The 14594-nt window shown below is 38.7% G+C and overlaps 1 protein-coding gene and 1 pseudogene across 5 annotated transcripts in view; one reads left to right on the top strand and one right to left on the bottom strand.

Moving 5' to 3' along the window:
- FRS2 (fibroblast growth factor receptor substrate 2) overlaps positions 1-14594 on the top strand; it is a 126833-nt gene that overhangs the window by 106253 nt on the left and 5986 nt on the right. For 3 of the 5 annotated variants that reach the window (XM_054506927.2, XM_045872987.2, XM_064590901.1), the window contains 5 exons: positions 5555-5649; positions 10430-10521; positions 11802-11988; positions 12814-12972; positions 13455-13618. In XM_054506927.2, coding sequence (XP_054362902.1) covers positions 10456-10521; positions 11802-11988; positions 12814-12972; positions 13455-13618 — 576 coding nt within the window. In that variant the 5' untranslated portion in view covers positions 5555-5649; positions 10430-10455. The remainder of the gene's footprint in view (positions 1-5554; positions 5650-10429; positions 10522-11801; positions 11989-12813; positions 12973-13454; positions 13619-14594) is intronic. The other 2 variants (XM_054506925.2, XM_064590899.1) reach the window with 1 other exon arrangement.
- LOC123845039 (U4 spliceosomal RNA) lies at positions 12964-13078 on the bottom strand (annotated as a pseudogene).

Raw genomic sequence — 14594 nt, 5'->3', positions numbered from 1 at the left:
CATCCAGGGAGCTCTTTGCACTCTAAAGAAGATTAGCTCAAAGAGACACACACCAAGATGCATTATAATTAAACTTCCTAAAGCCAAAGACAAGGGATCTTTTCTTTTTTAAGATTTCATTTATTTGAGAGAGAGAGAGACAGACAGACAGAGAGAGCACGAGTGGGGGGAGGGGCAGAGAGAGAGGGAGAAGCAGGCTCCCCGCTGAGCAGGGAGCTCAATCTGGGGCTCGATCCCAAGACCCTGAGATCATGACCCGAGCTGAAGGCAGATGCTTAACCAAATGAGCCACCCTGGCACACCCCAAAGACAAGGAATCTTGGAAACAGCAAGAGAGAAGCAAATCATCACATACAAGGGATTGTCAATAAAATCAATAAAATCAATAGCAATTAGCAAATTGCTCATTGGAAACTTTGGAGGCCAGGTTGCAGTGGGCTTATATATTCAAAGTGCTAAAAGAAAAAAACTGTCAGCCAAGAATTCTGTATCTGGCAAAACTGTCCTTCAAAAGTGATGGGGGAAATTAAAACATTCCCAGATAAACAAAAGCTGAGGAAGTTCATTACCACTAGATCTGCCCTGTAAGAAATGTGCAAGGGAGTCCTGCAGGGTGAAACAAAAGGACACTAGACAGTAACTTGAAGCCATACGGAGAAATGAAGATCGCACTAAAGATAAATACAGGGGAGTTAGAAAAGCTAGTACTATTGTAACAAAGATTTATAACTGTACTTTTTGTTTTCTACATGATTAAGAAACTAATACATTTTAAAGGGGAGAAAAAGCTAGTATTGTAATTTTGGCTTGTAATTCTTTTGTTTTCTATTTAAGAGACTAATACAGTGTCTACCTTCAGCTCAGGTCATGATCCCAGGATCCTGGGATCGAGTCCCACATCAGGCTCCCTGGTCAGCTAGGAGTCTGCTTCTCTCTCTCCCTCTACCCATCCCCCTCCCCAGCTCGTGCTCTCTTTCTCTCTTCTCTCAAATAAATAAATAAAAATTTTTTAAAAAGAGACGAATACCTTTAAAAGAATGATTAGTTTATGTATTTGGGCACACAGTGTATATATAAAGATAGGTTTGGGACATCAGTAACTGAAAGGAGTGGGGATGGAGCTGTAAAGGAGCAGAGGTTTTGTATGTTATTGATGTTAAGCTAGGATAAATTCACATTGGACCGTTATAACTTTAGGATGTGAAATCTAATCCCCATGGTAACTACAAAGAAAATAGCTATAGAATATACACAGAAAAAATTAGAAAGGAATTTAAACATTTCACTATAAAACAAATCTGCTAAACACCAAAGAAGACAGCAATATAGGAAATGAGGGAGAAAAAAAGCTTAAGGCATATAGTAAACAAACAGCAAAATGACAGAAGTCCCTCCTTATCGGTAATTAATTGTAAATGCACTAAGCTCTCCAGTCAAAAGACATATTGGCAGAATGGATAAAAACACATGATCCAACGATATCCTATCTACAAGAGACTCCCTTGAGATCCAAAGACAAATAGATTGGAAGGAAAAAGGTGGAAGAATATATTACATGCAAATAGTAACCAAAAGAAGGCAGGAGTGGCTATACTAATATCAGATAAAATAGACTTTAAATTTAAAAAGGTAATAAGAGGGACGCCTGGGTGGCTCAGTCTGGTTAAGCATCTGCCTTCTCCTCAGGTCATGATCCCAGGGTCCTGGGATTGAGCCCCGCATCGGGCTTCCTGCTCAGAGGGGAGTCTGCTTCTCCCTCTCCCTCTGCCTGCCGCTCCCCCTACATGTGCTTTCTCTGTGTCAAATAATAAAATCTTTAAAAAATAATAAAATTAAAAAGTTATAAGAGACAAAGAAGGGTATTATATATTAATAAAATATTCAACAGAGCAAGAAGGTATAACAATTATAAACACTTATGTACCTAATAGACCATCAAAATACACAAGGTAAAAACTGACAGAATTGAAGGCAGAAATAGTTTTACAATAGTAGTTGGAGACTTCAGTACCCTACTCATAATAATAGATAGACTATAAGTAAGGAAATAGAGGGCATAACCAACTAGAGCTAACAGACATACAAAATATTGAAAGATTCCATGCAAAAAAATTTTAGGACTAATAAACAAATTCGACAAAGTAGTAGCATATGAAGTCCATATGCAAAAATTTGTTATGCTTCTCTACACTAACAATGAACAACCTGAAAGAAAATTACAAAAACAGTTCCATTTACTGGAACAGTGCCGTTAAAAAAAATACTTAGGAATTAAGTTAACCAAAGGGGTAAAAGACTCGTACAATAAAATCTACAAAACATTGCTGAAAGAAATTAAAGAATACATAACTAAACACACCCCATGTTCATGGATTAGAAGATGTAATATTGTTAAAATGTCAGTGCTATTCAGAGATCTGCAGATTCAGTGCAACCCCTATCAAAATTCCAATGATTTTTTTTCCCAAAAATAGAAAAACCCATCCTAAAATTTATATAGAATCTCATGGGACCCCAAATAGCCAAACCATTTTTTGAAAAGGAATAGCAAAACTGGATGACTCACACTTCAGATTTCACTAACTACAGAGCTACAGTAATCAAAACAGTATGGTACTCACATGAAGATAGACTTACAAGACCAATGGAATAGAATAGAGAACCCAGAAACAAAACCTCACATATATGGTCAACTAAAGTTTCACAAAAGTGCCACTACCATTCAATGGTGAAAGGACAATCTTTTCCACAAATCGTTCTGGGAAAACTGGATTTCCATATGCGAAACAATGAATTTGGACCTTCACCTAACACCACATATAAAAATTAACTCAAAATGGATCAAAGACCTAAATATAACACATAAAACAATACAGTTCTTAGAAGAAAACATTAAACAAAAGCTTCGTGACATTGGATTTGGCAATGCTTTCTTGGGTTATGACACCAGAAGCAGAGGCAACAAAAGCAAAAATAGACAAATTGGACTTCACAGTTATTCAACAGACTAAAATGGCAACCCATAGAATGGGAGAAAATATTTGCGAACCATATACTTGATAAGGGATTAGTACCCAGAATATATAGAGAACTTCTTAAAGTCCAAAACAAAAGAACATTCCAACTCAAAAATAGGCCAAGAACTTGAATAGACATTTCTCCAAAGAGGATACATGAATGATTAATAAGCACATGAAAAGATGCCCAAGATCATTAATTATTAAGGAAAGACAAATCAAAACTATATTGAGATACCACCTCACACCCATTATGATGGCTGATACCAACAAGCAAAAACAGAAAACATGTTCGTGAGAATGTGGAGAAATTGGAACTCGTGTGCCCACTGCCATTGGGAAAGTAAATGATGCAGCTGCTATGGAAAACAGTATGGCAGTTGCTCAAAAAATAAGAAATAAAATAACCATGTAGTCAGCAATATCACTTCCAGGTCTAAATTAAGAGAATTGAAAGCATGGTTTCAAAGAGATATTTGTACATTCATGTTCACAGCTGCATCATTATTCACAGTAGCCAAAAGGTAGATGAATGTCTATCAGTAGATGAATGGATAAGCAAAATTTGGTGTGTGTGTGTGTGTGTGTGTAAATGGAATATTGTTTAACCTTTAAGAGGACATTCTGACACCTGTTACCACATGGATGAACTTTAAGGACATTTTGCCTAGGGCGCCTGGGTGGCTCAGTTGGTTAAGCGACTGCCTTTGGCTCAGGTCGTGATCCTGGAGTCCCTGGTTCGAGTCCCGCATCGGGCTCCTTGCTCGGCAGGGAGTCTGCTTCTCCCTCTGACCCTCCCTCGTCTTGTGTGCTCTTTCTCATTCTCTCTGTCTCAAATAAATAAATAAAATCTTTTTTTTTAAAAAAAAGGACATTTTGCCTAGTGAAATAAGGCAGGCACAAAAAGATGAATACTGTATGATCTCATTTATATGAGGTACCTAGAGTAGTCAAACTCATAAAAACAGAAAGTAGAATGGTAGTTGCCAGGATTAGTTGGGAGGGGAAATGAGCTGTTTAATGGGTACAGAGTTTCAATTTTGTAAGAGGAAGAAGTTCTGGATAGTGGTTGCACAACAGTATTGAATATATTTAACATGACTAAACTGTGCACTTAAAAATAGATAGGATGGTAAATTTTATGTGTATTTTACTCAAAATTAGGGAAAGAAAAAAGTCTAAATGTGGGACAGAATCAGTGTTCAGACATTTTGTTGGATGCTTTTTAATATTTTCAAGAACCAACATGTAGGTTTGGTACACTGATTCTTTAATATGTTTCATTTCAAAACTTAAGACTTTTCCTTGATTTAGGATTATGGGAGGATCACGCTCACTTCTTTTAATAATATTTACTATGATTAAACTTATTTTAGGATGGGAGTTGTGAGATGCTTATAAATGGAATGAATAAAAAGAGGAAGAGAGATTTTTCTGAGTTAATTGGCTGGCTAACATCTCCCAGAAGAGAGAGATGAACCGACAATATGTATTCATTTAAGAGAAATGATTTCTGTTGGAATTAGCTAGATAATTTTACAAGCCTAAGACAAAGCATAATATATATTAAGCTTCTGGAGAAAAGAAGGGTGTGTTAAGGCAGAAGCACGGGGTTGCTGCCCACTCTAACAGGTGTGTTGCTGTAGCTTATGAGGGGCACAAGCAAACACCTGGCCAAACTGCTTATTTTGTATATTGGTTTGAAGTCCAGAATTGAAAATTTTGTGGGCATGTGGGTTCATGATTTGGAAATGTTCATTTTGGATATCAATCGTTTGTTAACTCTAGTTAATATATAGATTAAAATGAGACTACTTGCAAAACCCCTAATGCCTGATACAGTGTAGTTATTCAGTAAATGTTAGCCCCCATGTTTGAGTTTGATTTTTTTCTGTGTTATAAAAAGGGACTAGATTGACCAGGAATTTCCCAAAAGCACATTGCAATCTCTTGAAACTCTAGATTGTAATTTATTACTATAAGGTGTATCATGATCCTGTGACTGTGTGGCATGCTTGTTCGTATTAGACTGTCCCCTGATGACTGAGTCCTCTGATTGGTTCTGGAGGGCTCTTGTAGATGAAAAAAGTACAGTGGGTGGACTCTAAAGAGTCTGTTCTTAGGAGGAGTGACGGTGAGGTTTAAGAAAAGTGACTGGAAGTGGAGAATTAGCCTGCCACTCAGTGAAATTAGAACTGGAAAGGAACTTCGGAGGTGGTTTATTCTGACCTCTCGTTTTATGGCCAAGGAGACTGTAGAGAAGTAATTTGTCCAGTGTCATAGCTGTAGTGGAGAATTAGAGTCAGCAGCTTCTAAAGCTTCTGATACCCAAACATTCTAGAACTTAGACGATAGTGTTTTTACTTGACTGTGTGAATGATAACCTATACGTGTCATTTGCACTTTAAAAATAAATCTTATATTTTTATACTTGAGTTTATTGAAATAGATTAATTGAACAGTGCTACCAGAAGTCTCATAAGGAAAATCATTGTTTTAAAAGAAGTAAGAAATTCCTGACTTTTTTCTGTTTCTAGATTAAGTCAGCAAACAAAGAAAACATGGTATTTTGAAGTATGATTAAACCCCTGATGCTGCAGAAGAGGCTAAGAATATTAATGGCCAGATCTAGGTAAGTTGAGGTTTACCGTAGGAAAAAAAAGAAAAAACTTTTAAGTTCACATTATATTCTTTTAAACAAGAGATTTTAGTTATGTTTTCTTGAATGCAATCATGTTGCCTCCTGACTTGCTCTCACCTCCAACAAATAAGGACAAATGGCTTTAATTAAACTAAGGCAGTGTTTATGAATTTAAAATATTCAGCCAACTTGCTGCAGTATTGATCTTCCCAAACGGTAGCTACCTTTTGTTCTTGAATGTACCCTTGGTTACTTTCCCATGTTGCTTTCTTGAGAGAGCATAGTTATGTTTTTTTTTCCCCTTGAGGACAGTTTTTATTTTTTTTAGTGTTACTTATTTTATTTTATTATGTTATGTTAACCACCATACATTACATCATTAGTTTTTGATGTAGTGTTCTGTGATTCATTGTTTGCGTATAACACCCAGTGCTCCATGCAGAACATGCCCTCTTTAATACCCATCACCAGGCTAACTCATCCCCCCACCCCCCTCCCCTCTAGAACCCTCAGTTTGTTTCTCAGAGTCCATAGTCTCTCATGGTTCGTCTCCCCCTCCAATTTCCCCCCCTTCATTTTTCCCTTCCTGCTAGCTTCTTTTTTTTTTTTAACATATAATTCAGAGCATAGTTATGTTTTTGCTGAGTTACAAATTTGGTTGGGTAAGATGGTGAAATCATGTGGTTTTTTATCAAGTGTTTACAGTATTAATGCACATTATTAGGTCTTACACAACTCAGATGTGGTCTCCAAATATTAATCTGGTGGTCATAAATGCAGAATATCTAGGATTTTGCCTTTTCCCTTGCCTTGGAGTTTGTGGTTCAGGAGGAGGACTCAGAGATGTGGATGAGACTCCACCTTAAAAAGTCTCCTTCTGTGTTGGAAGATTGACCACAACTTCCCGTTGTTTCAGTTATTTCAGTCTCCCGCTCCTCCTGAGCCTGTTCTTCAAACTTACTGAGGCCTCCTGTTCCTGTTTGCCTCCATTTTGTCCCCATTTCATCAGGCCTCTTCTTCCTATACTTCTGTCCTGACCAGACCTGGTGATCCATCCTTTCAAACCCCCGTTATTGCCAATATCCTTTAATTTCCTTGTCCTCTTAACCCTCTGACCCTGGGTCACCTGAACAGTCTGCCCTCTGAACTGCTGAGTGCTGCTGCAAGCACCGCATAAGCCTCCTCTCCAGCCTTCGCTGAGCGCTCAGGGCAGCCTGCTTAATCATCCTGCCACCTTTCCGGGGCAGCCCCACTGTGAATAATCCTGCCTTCTCCGCAAGTCCCTCATCCTGCAGACTTGCCTTCTGTTTCACAAAGGACATTCAGGATGATAGGTGTTACCTACTTCAGCTCCTCTACTATGCTCCAGCCATCCTTATTGTCTTCCCTCTCTCCTCGGAGGACAAGGCATTCCTACTTCGAGTGGCAGACTTCTCTGGGTCCTGCAACCCCTCTTCTTCAGTCTCCCCTTTTGTCTTGATCCATCGTGTAGCACAGTTTTTTCCTTTGCTTTTTGTCCTAAAAATTTTAACCTTTCTTGACCTACTGATCACAAACCTGCACCAGTCTATGTCATCTGAAAACAAATAGCTCAGGCAACATATTTTCTTTTGAAACCATGTCTGTCTGCACTGAAGCACTTTGCCCTTTCCTCTCTGAACCTGTTCTTGAAAGAGCAGTTTCCATTCCTGGGGGGCTACTTCCTTATCTTCCATTTGTTCGCTTCAGTTTCATTTCTGCCTCTGCCAGTCTACCATGAGTGGAACCCTCCTTCTTGACACTTTCTTTTTTCAGTTGGTACTATTTTGATTTTTTTTTTCTCCTTCCCTTCTTCCCTCTCCTTCAATACTTCCACATTTCCCAGAATTAGAATTGAAATTCCCCAGAATTCCAACTGTAGACCCCTCTTTATACTGTCCTTGGGCAGTGTTTTCTGTTCTATGACTTCAAATACTATGTGTGTATCAGTATTTTACCTCCTTCCTCAAATCCGTACTCATGTGTTTAACTCTCTGTTGCATATCTCCATTTGGTTGTTCTCTAGAATCTCCACTTAACATGTTTAAAACTGAACTAACCACCATCACTTCCACTTGAAGACCACCGTGGTGTTTTCTGTCTCAGGTAATAGAACCAGCACCCACCATCTGCCACACTGGAAACCGCCTCTTCCTTCCTGTCTGCCTAGCCAACTGCTCCATGCTGCTGACGGGTCTCCCTGAATAGTTTAAAAATTCCTCTTCTTTGGTCTTTATTCCTAGTATTGCTGTTCTGGTGTTAGGTCTGTAGCATATTTCATTTTTCAATATTCTCCAACTGGTTTTTCTTCTCTGAACTGAACTGCCACTTAAATTTATTCTGCAGGTGGATATATTTAAAATGAAGTCCTGAGCACCTCACTTTCCTGCTTCAAACTCTTCGCTGGCTTTCCATCATGTGTAGGATAGAATCCATTCTCCGTAGTATGGCATACAAGGCTTTTGGGTCACATGTTAGGCTTTTCATTAATTGTTGTCGTACTGAATTGACACAGTTCCTGTGGATAGAGTTTTCAACTAGATTGTACCACCACCCACATATCCTTGACAACACAGGAGGTGCTGCCTTTAACAGGTAGCCCGTGAAGGTGGCAGGTAGAAGAATGATTTTCTAGGGGCCCCGGGCTGGCTCAGTCAGTGAAGCATGTGGCTCTTGATCTCGGGGTTGTGAGTTTGATATGCTTAGTGCCCTAGAAAATTAAGAAGAAAAGGTTCCCATCTTCAGGGAAATCACAGTGAAGTGAATGTTGAGACAGATAAACATTACAGTAGAATGTGATAAATGCCATGATAGAGTCATATCCATTTGACTAGGAAGACACTGGATGCCATCTAGCTTCAAGTTACTTGGAGTCCCAGATCCCTACCTCGTTGTTCAGGACCTTTATGCGGTTTGGGCCCTGCTTGTGTTACAGCCGACCCTGTACGCCAGTCGTCTTGGACACCTCACTTTTTTTCTGAATGCAGTACCACCTTTCATGATCTTTCATGACCTTTGTCTTTGTATTCTTTGTACTCTTAACTGTCTCAAGTACCTATTTCTGTTTTTTGCCCAGCGCATTGTTTCTGTTCACCCTTTTGAGTACCAGCTCAAATGGTGCTTCCTACCCTGCTAACCCAGAAAGTTATTTGCTCCCTTTTTTGTGCCCACAGAACTCTTCTCATATTTTCATATAACATTTAATCATAATGCATTATCTGTTTACATCTCTCTCTCTCCCTCTAGACTCATGACTCTTCAGAAGTACGTACTGTGACTTAATCATCTTTATGCCATGTTATTTAGCTGGCATATTACTTAGAGCAAACTACCGAATATGAGTCTTAATTAACTTTACTATTTTACTTATCACTTCTTTTGGTTTGTGCACTGGTACACTTTTTCATCTGCTTAATACTTATACCTGCCAGCATTCTTTACCTTTGTTAAGTACATACAGTTCAGTTCATTCAGCTCACAAGAGACAGAGCACTACTGTGGGCTAGGTAATGTGTTAGGCGTGGGGAATGTAAATTAGTTCTTGGGAAGGAGCTTACAGTGGAGGGGGAGCGATAGTTAAGTAAACAGATGATCTATCACAATTTCTGCTAAGTAAGCAATGTGAAGAATGCTATATGATACTGGGAAGCCCAGGGTGCCTTGGGGGTGTAACTCTCCCAGTTGCTTGGAATCAGAGAAGGCTCCCTGAAGGAACTGCACAGTAGGATCTTGAAGGGAAGGGAGCAGCGTGGAAGGATGTGGCAGGACAAATTGCTCTGGGGGGACTGCTGAGTATGACTTGGGAGGGCTTGAAGCAGAGACAAAGGGAGTTTAGACTAGATCTGTAGCCAAGGACGAGATGGTGAAGAACCTCATGTCATGCTGACAAGCTCCGAATGTTTTTCTAAATGTAGTGTGAAGAGCCCCTGAAGAATTTTAAGCCAGTTTTATCAAATTTATGTTTTTAAATATTAAATAGCTTCTTGTGCTTTCCTCCCTCCCCCTTTTCCAAATATTGTCACATTCATTCTGATTCTTCCCCTTTTTTTAAGTGATGTTTTGGATTTTTCCTTTGTTCATTTGGAGTTTTCTTGAACACTTAGTGTCACCTATAACCTGTTATCTCTAACCTTGTGTGGGAAAGAAGGATTAGACAGACATGCTCTGTCAGTTTTGCCAAAATTCTCTATGTTGAGTTACTCCTTGATTGTTGGGTTTTCTCTCTTAATGAATATTCCAAATTTGTTTTTGTGTCTTATTTACCAGTCAACTTTTGCCTGGTGAGGTACATAAAGGATATACTACAGTGAGTAATAAGAATCAAAATACCTTCCAACCTTAAAGTCCAACATCCCTTTGGCATTTTATTAAAAGAGGGACATGAAATTTCTGATAAACCATTGAGGGTTAATTCTATGAATGACTTTATTTAAATAGTGTTACATATGAGATGAGACCTTAATTGGTTTGTTTGTTTTTTTAAAGATAATTTTAAAATAGGCAGACCTTTGCAAATTAAACTGGAAATTTGAGATTTCTATGAAGTCTACCTCACAAAATTATTTTCCTTGTCACTGAGCAAAATTTACCAGCTGAATGTTTGAAATCTAGCTCAGCCCTGTACCTTCTTGGGCTTAAATTTCCTCATCAAAATAATGCAGGACTTGTGATAGATGATTTCTAAAGTCTTTTTCTGTTTTATGTGTTTTGTATCCTACATTTAATAATTTTTTCCAAATTATCTTTCATGTAGTGCTCACATGGTCTTCTGAAGAAGCCATGGGTAGCTGTTGTAGCTGTCCAGATAAAGACACTGTCCCAGATAACCATCGGAACAAGTTTAAGGTTAGTAAAACTGGTTGAGTTATATCTCTCTGCCTACTCGGATGTTCTTCTTTTTCTTCACATTATATATCATACTTCCTCATTTTTATCTCTAGACTCTTCTATTTCTCTTTGTGTCTCTTCTGCCTTTTCTTGTTTTAACAAATGATGACAATATGTTCTTACTGACAGTGTGGAATCCTCTTTTACTTTCCATTTGGTCCTCTATATCCAATTAGAGCCATACAGTTCTAGTAAAAAAAATTTTTTAATGCCATTTTATAGGTGCCTCTTCAGTCTGGTCACCACCTCCCAGTCATTGCTTCATGTCTGGATAATTTCTTAGCAGAACTCTGCCTTGAGTCAGTCACCTTTGTGATCCGTCCTGCAGTTGACATCATACTCTTCTTCCTCTTTCATCATTCTAAAACTTCTGGTGTTCTGTTACCTAGAGCACAGATGCTCCATTTCTTACCTCTCCACAGCCATTTAGTGTCTCCCATAGCCTGACCTTAGGTTGTCATACATCATGGCCTCTGGATCACACAGACCCAGGTGTAAGTCGAAACCGTGTTGCTTTGTAGCTTTGTGACCTTGGGCAGGTTACATTATCACTGTGTGTTTGTTCCAGTTTTGTACAGTACAGTGGAAAAAAATAGCATTACCTGCAGTTTAGGATTGTTATAAGGATTAAATGGAAAAAATATGTGGAAAGCGCTCTGCCAGTCCCAGGAATATAGACAGTTTTCTCCAAGTGTTACCTACTCCTCATAGTCTCTGGCCATTTTCAGAAACTCAGCAGTGTAAGGCCTCCCGTTCCGTGAACTCTGTGCCAGTCTTGTCTTGGTCTCTCTGAAACATACCTTCTTTGTCTCTGCTATAGCACTGCATCTTCAGGATATGCCCCACAACCGCTGACCCACTGGTTCTCTCCTGAGGCCCAGCCGAAGTCCCTCCTCTTCTCACGTGAAGGCTTCCCCAGCCACCCTAGGCCACAGTTACTGCCTTTTGCAGCCTCTGTTGCACCCATTTGTCCATTGCTCATATACAGCTTTGTGTTGACTTCATGTTTGTGTATCTTCTATGCTCACTGGGCATGTGAGCTTCTTGTGGATAGAACCAGATATTTCACTGCTACATAGTCCATGCCTTGCACACACATTGGTTGATGAATGAACTAACAAATGAGCGAATAAGTGAACCAATCAGCAACAGTGCGTTTTACTGATAGACTGGTGAAATACGTGTGTGACCGTCAAATGACCACATTAGGTTGGCACTAATTAAACGTTCTTTTTTAGGTCATTAATGTGGATGATGATGGGAATGAGTTAGGTTCTGGCATAATGGAACTTACAGACACAGAACTGATTTTATACACTCGCAAACGTGACTCGGTAAAATGGCACTACCTCTGCCTGCGGCGCTATGGCTATGATTCAAATCTCTTTTCTTTTGAAAGTGGCCGAAGGTGTCAAACTGGACAAGGTAGGTAGATCCTTTAATTTTTTTGTTCCCCAAACAGTAACACATTTGAAAATTGTTTTCAGTTATTCTATTTACAATGTTTAAATGAATACTTTTTTCCTGATAGAAAAAAAATTCCCCAACTAAGTGGATTGTTAAGAAAAGAGATAGAGTAAACTGTGTCTTCATTTATCAGGAATTTATTAAGCACATTCTCTTTGTACAGAATTTTGACTCATATTATTTAAGATTTTCAGTAGATGATTAGTTCCAGTAAATTGACTGTGTATCTTTACTGTTACAACTTTTTGGGGAAAGAACCTAAACTTTAGAGTCAAAGAGAACACGGTTTGATTTTTTTGCTACCTACTGCTTGAAAGGTCTTGGGCAAGTTACATGATCTCTGTAGAACATCAGGTTTCTTCTCTATCGGAGAGGAATGCTAATCCCTACTTTATAGAACTGTTGTAATAATTAAACAAGGTAAGGATTGTAAGTAAACCATCCAGCAAGGGACTGTCAAATGGTAAAGGATCACCTTGGTAATGGTGACTTGGGTGCCCCCTGCTGTTAAAAAGCAGACCAAAGCAAGTGTTCAAATCTTGTTTTTGTCTGCCTTGTTTTGGGCTCTCTCACTTAGACATAGGAAAATTAGTCTGTAAATTTCCTTTTGGGTTTATGTTTTGAAACAGAGAATATCATTAATTTATCAGACATCTACTTAAAGGGCCTTTCTTCCTGTCAGTGCATAGAATGCTTACTTCACAGTTTTGTTCTTTGACAGGCGTTCCTGTATCTTTTTTAAAGCTATAGCTACCATTTTCCCCTTCTCTTTTATATTTGTAGGAATCTTTGCCTTTAAGTGTGCCCGTGCAGAAGAATTATTTAACATGTTGCAAGAGATTATGCAAAATAATAGTATAAATGTGGTGGAAGAGCCAGTTGTAGAAAGGAATAATCATCAGACAGAATTGGAAGTCCCCAGAACACCTCGAACACCTACAAGTAAGTACCAATTTTCCCTCTTGTATTTTGGGAAGTTTTCAATTAGCAAGAATCGCGCCTCGGATAAACCTCATTGGTTTATCCGATACTGCCACTGCGCAAAGCTCCCTCTTGTATTTTGAATAATAGACATTTATAAACTTTGGATTATGGATATTTAATCTGTAACGCCTTAGAAATCACCATTGGCTAATAACGTAAGTGTAATGGTTGTCAGTTTTTTTTTTTAAACTGTTAGAGCTATAATTATAAACATTTTTAATATTTTAAGTAAGAAAACGTTAAAAGTTCTATGTTACCTAAAATGTGAATGGGAAGTTGGAGTGGAAGGAGGGTGTTGTTTGTGCTCTGGTTTCTGTTGTGTCTTGCCAGAAACACCTTGCTTAATTTTCTCAGTGCAGATTCCATTCTCATTCACTTTTATCTCTCTGTCCTGCCCCGATATCCTGCTTTTCTTCTTAAACCACTAAACAAAAACTCAGCTCCAGGGTTTGCTGCTCAGAATTTACCTAATGGATATCCCCGATATCCCTCATTTGGAGATGCCTCATCCCACCCCTCAAGCAGACATCCTTCTGTGGGAAGTGCACGCCTGCCTTCAGTAGGTGAAGAATCTACACATCCTTTGCTTGTGGCCGAGGAGCAAGTAAGCATGTACTATTGTCTGACGGGATAATGGATTAAAGTGTGGAGTGAAAGCATTACTGCGCTGATACGTGGAAATTTTAGTCTGAATTTTAGCTTTCACTGTTTGTTTATGACTTTTGTAGTGAAGAATCAGAGGAAACAGCTTATATTTTCTAACATATGCCAAATACGTAAAGGTGTGGAGGGAAACGTAGCATTACAGTAGCCTGTGGGCTCACAGCAGAGGTGCATCTATAGGTAAAAACAGATATAACTAATGGTCAGTTCTTGCTGTAATAACCGCTGATGGATTTGGAATTTATACTGCTCTTTATATCAGTGGACTACTAGCAGGAAGGTAGATTTTGTTGTCAGTGTCTTTATGAAGCTATTTAACGTTTCTAACTATTCTGTTTTTCATTTGAGGAATGAAGTATTTGGTTGAACATTGTCTATATATTAATTAGTTATTCTTATCTTTTGTAAACCAAATGGTCACATATCATTAAGAAATTTTTACTGTTTTAAAATCTGTTTCTCTGTGTTCTTTACATAGTAAATGAGTTCTTATTTACTATAATTACACTTCCCTCAGTTTTTACATTTTATTTTTGAATTTTTTCAAATTTTTTGTATAGTCTTCCAAACTATTTTTTAAAGATTTATTTATTTTAGAGAGAGAGAGAGAGAGAGAGAGAGAGACCTCGCTCGCTTGTGGGGGGGGAGGGGCAGAGGGAGAGGGAGGGAATCCTAAGCAGACGCCGCCCCCCGCACCTCCCCTCCCCCAGCGCGAAGCCTGATGCAGGGCTCAGTCCCATCACCCTGAGATCATGACCTGAGCCAAAATCAAGAGTTGATACTTAATTGACTGAGCCACCCAGGTGCCCCTACTCTTCCAAACATTTTTATAGTGTTCCCCCAAAATACTATTGACCTTTTCTTTAAATAGTGATGATTTCTTAGTAGGTGGTATTTATTTTATATCAATGCATTTT

This window comes from Mirounga angustirostris, unplaced genomic scaffold (genome assembly GCF_029215605.1).
Source record: "Mirounga angustirostris isolate CCGP_5_RB_7025 unplaced genomic scaffold, mMirAng1.0.hap1 SCAF_5, whole genome shotgun sequence".
In the NCBI taxonomy this organism is placed as follows: domain Eukaryota; kingdom Metazoa; phylum Chordata; class Mammalia; order Carnivora; family Phocidae; genus Mirounga; species Mirounga angustirostris.
The sequence above is the reverse complement of the archived record's forward strand: the minus strand, read 5'-3'. Positions and strand labels throughout refer to the sequence as shown.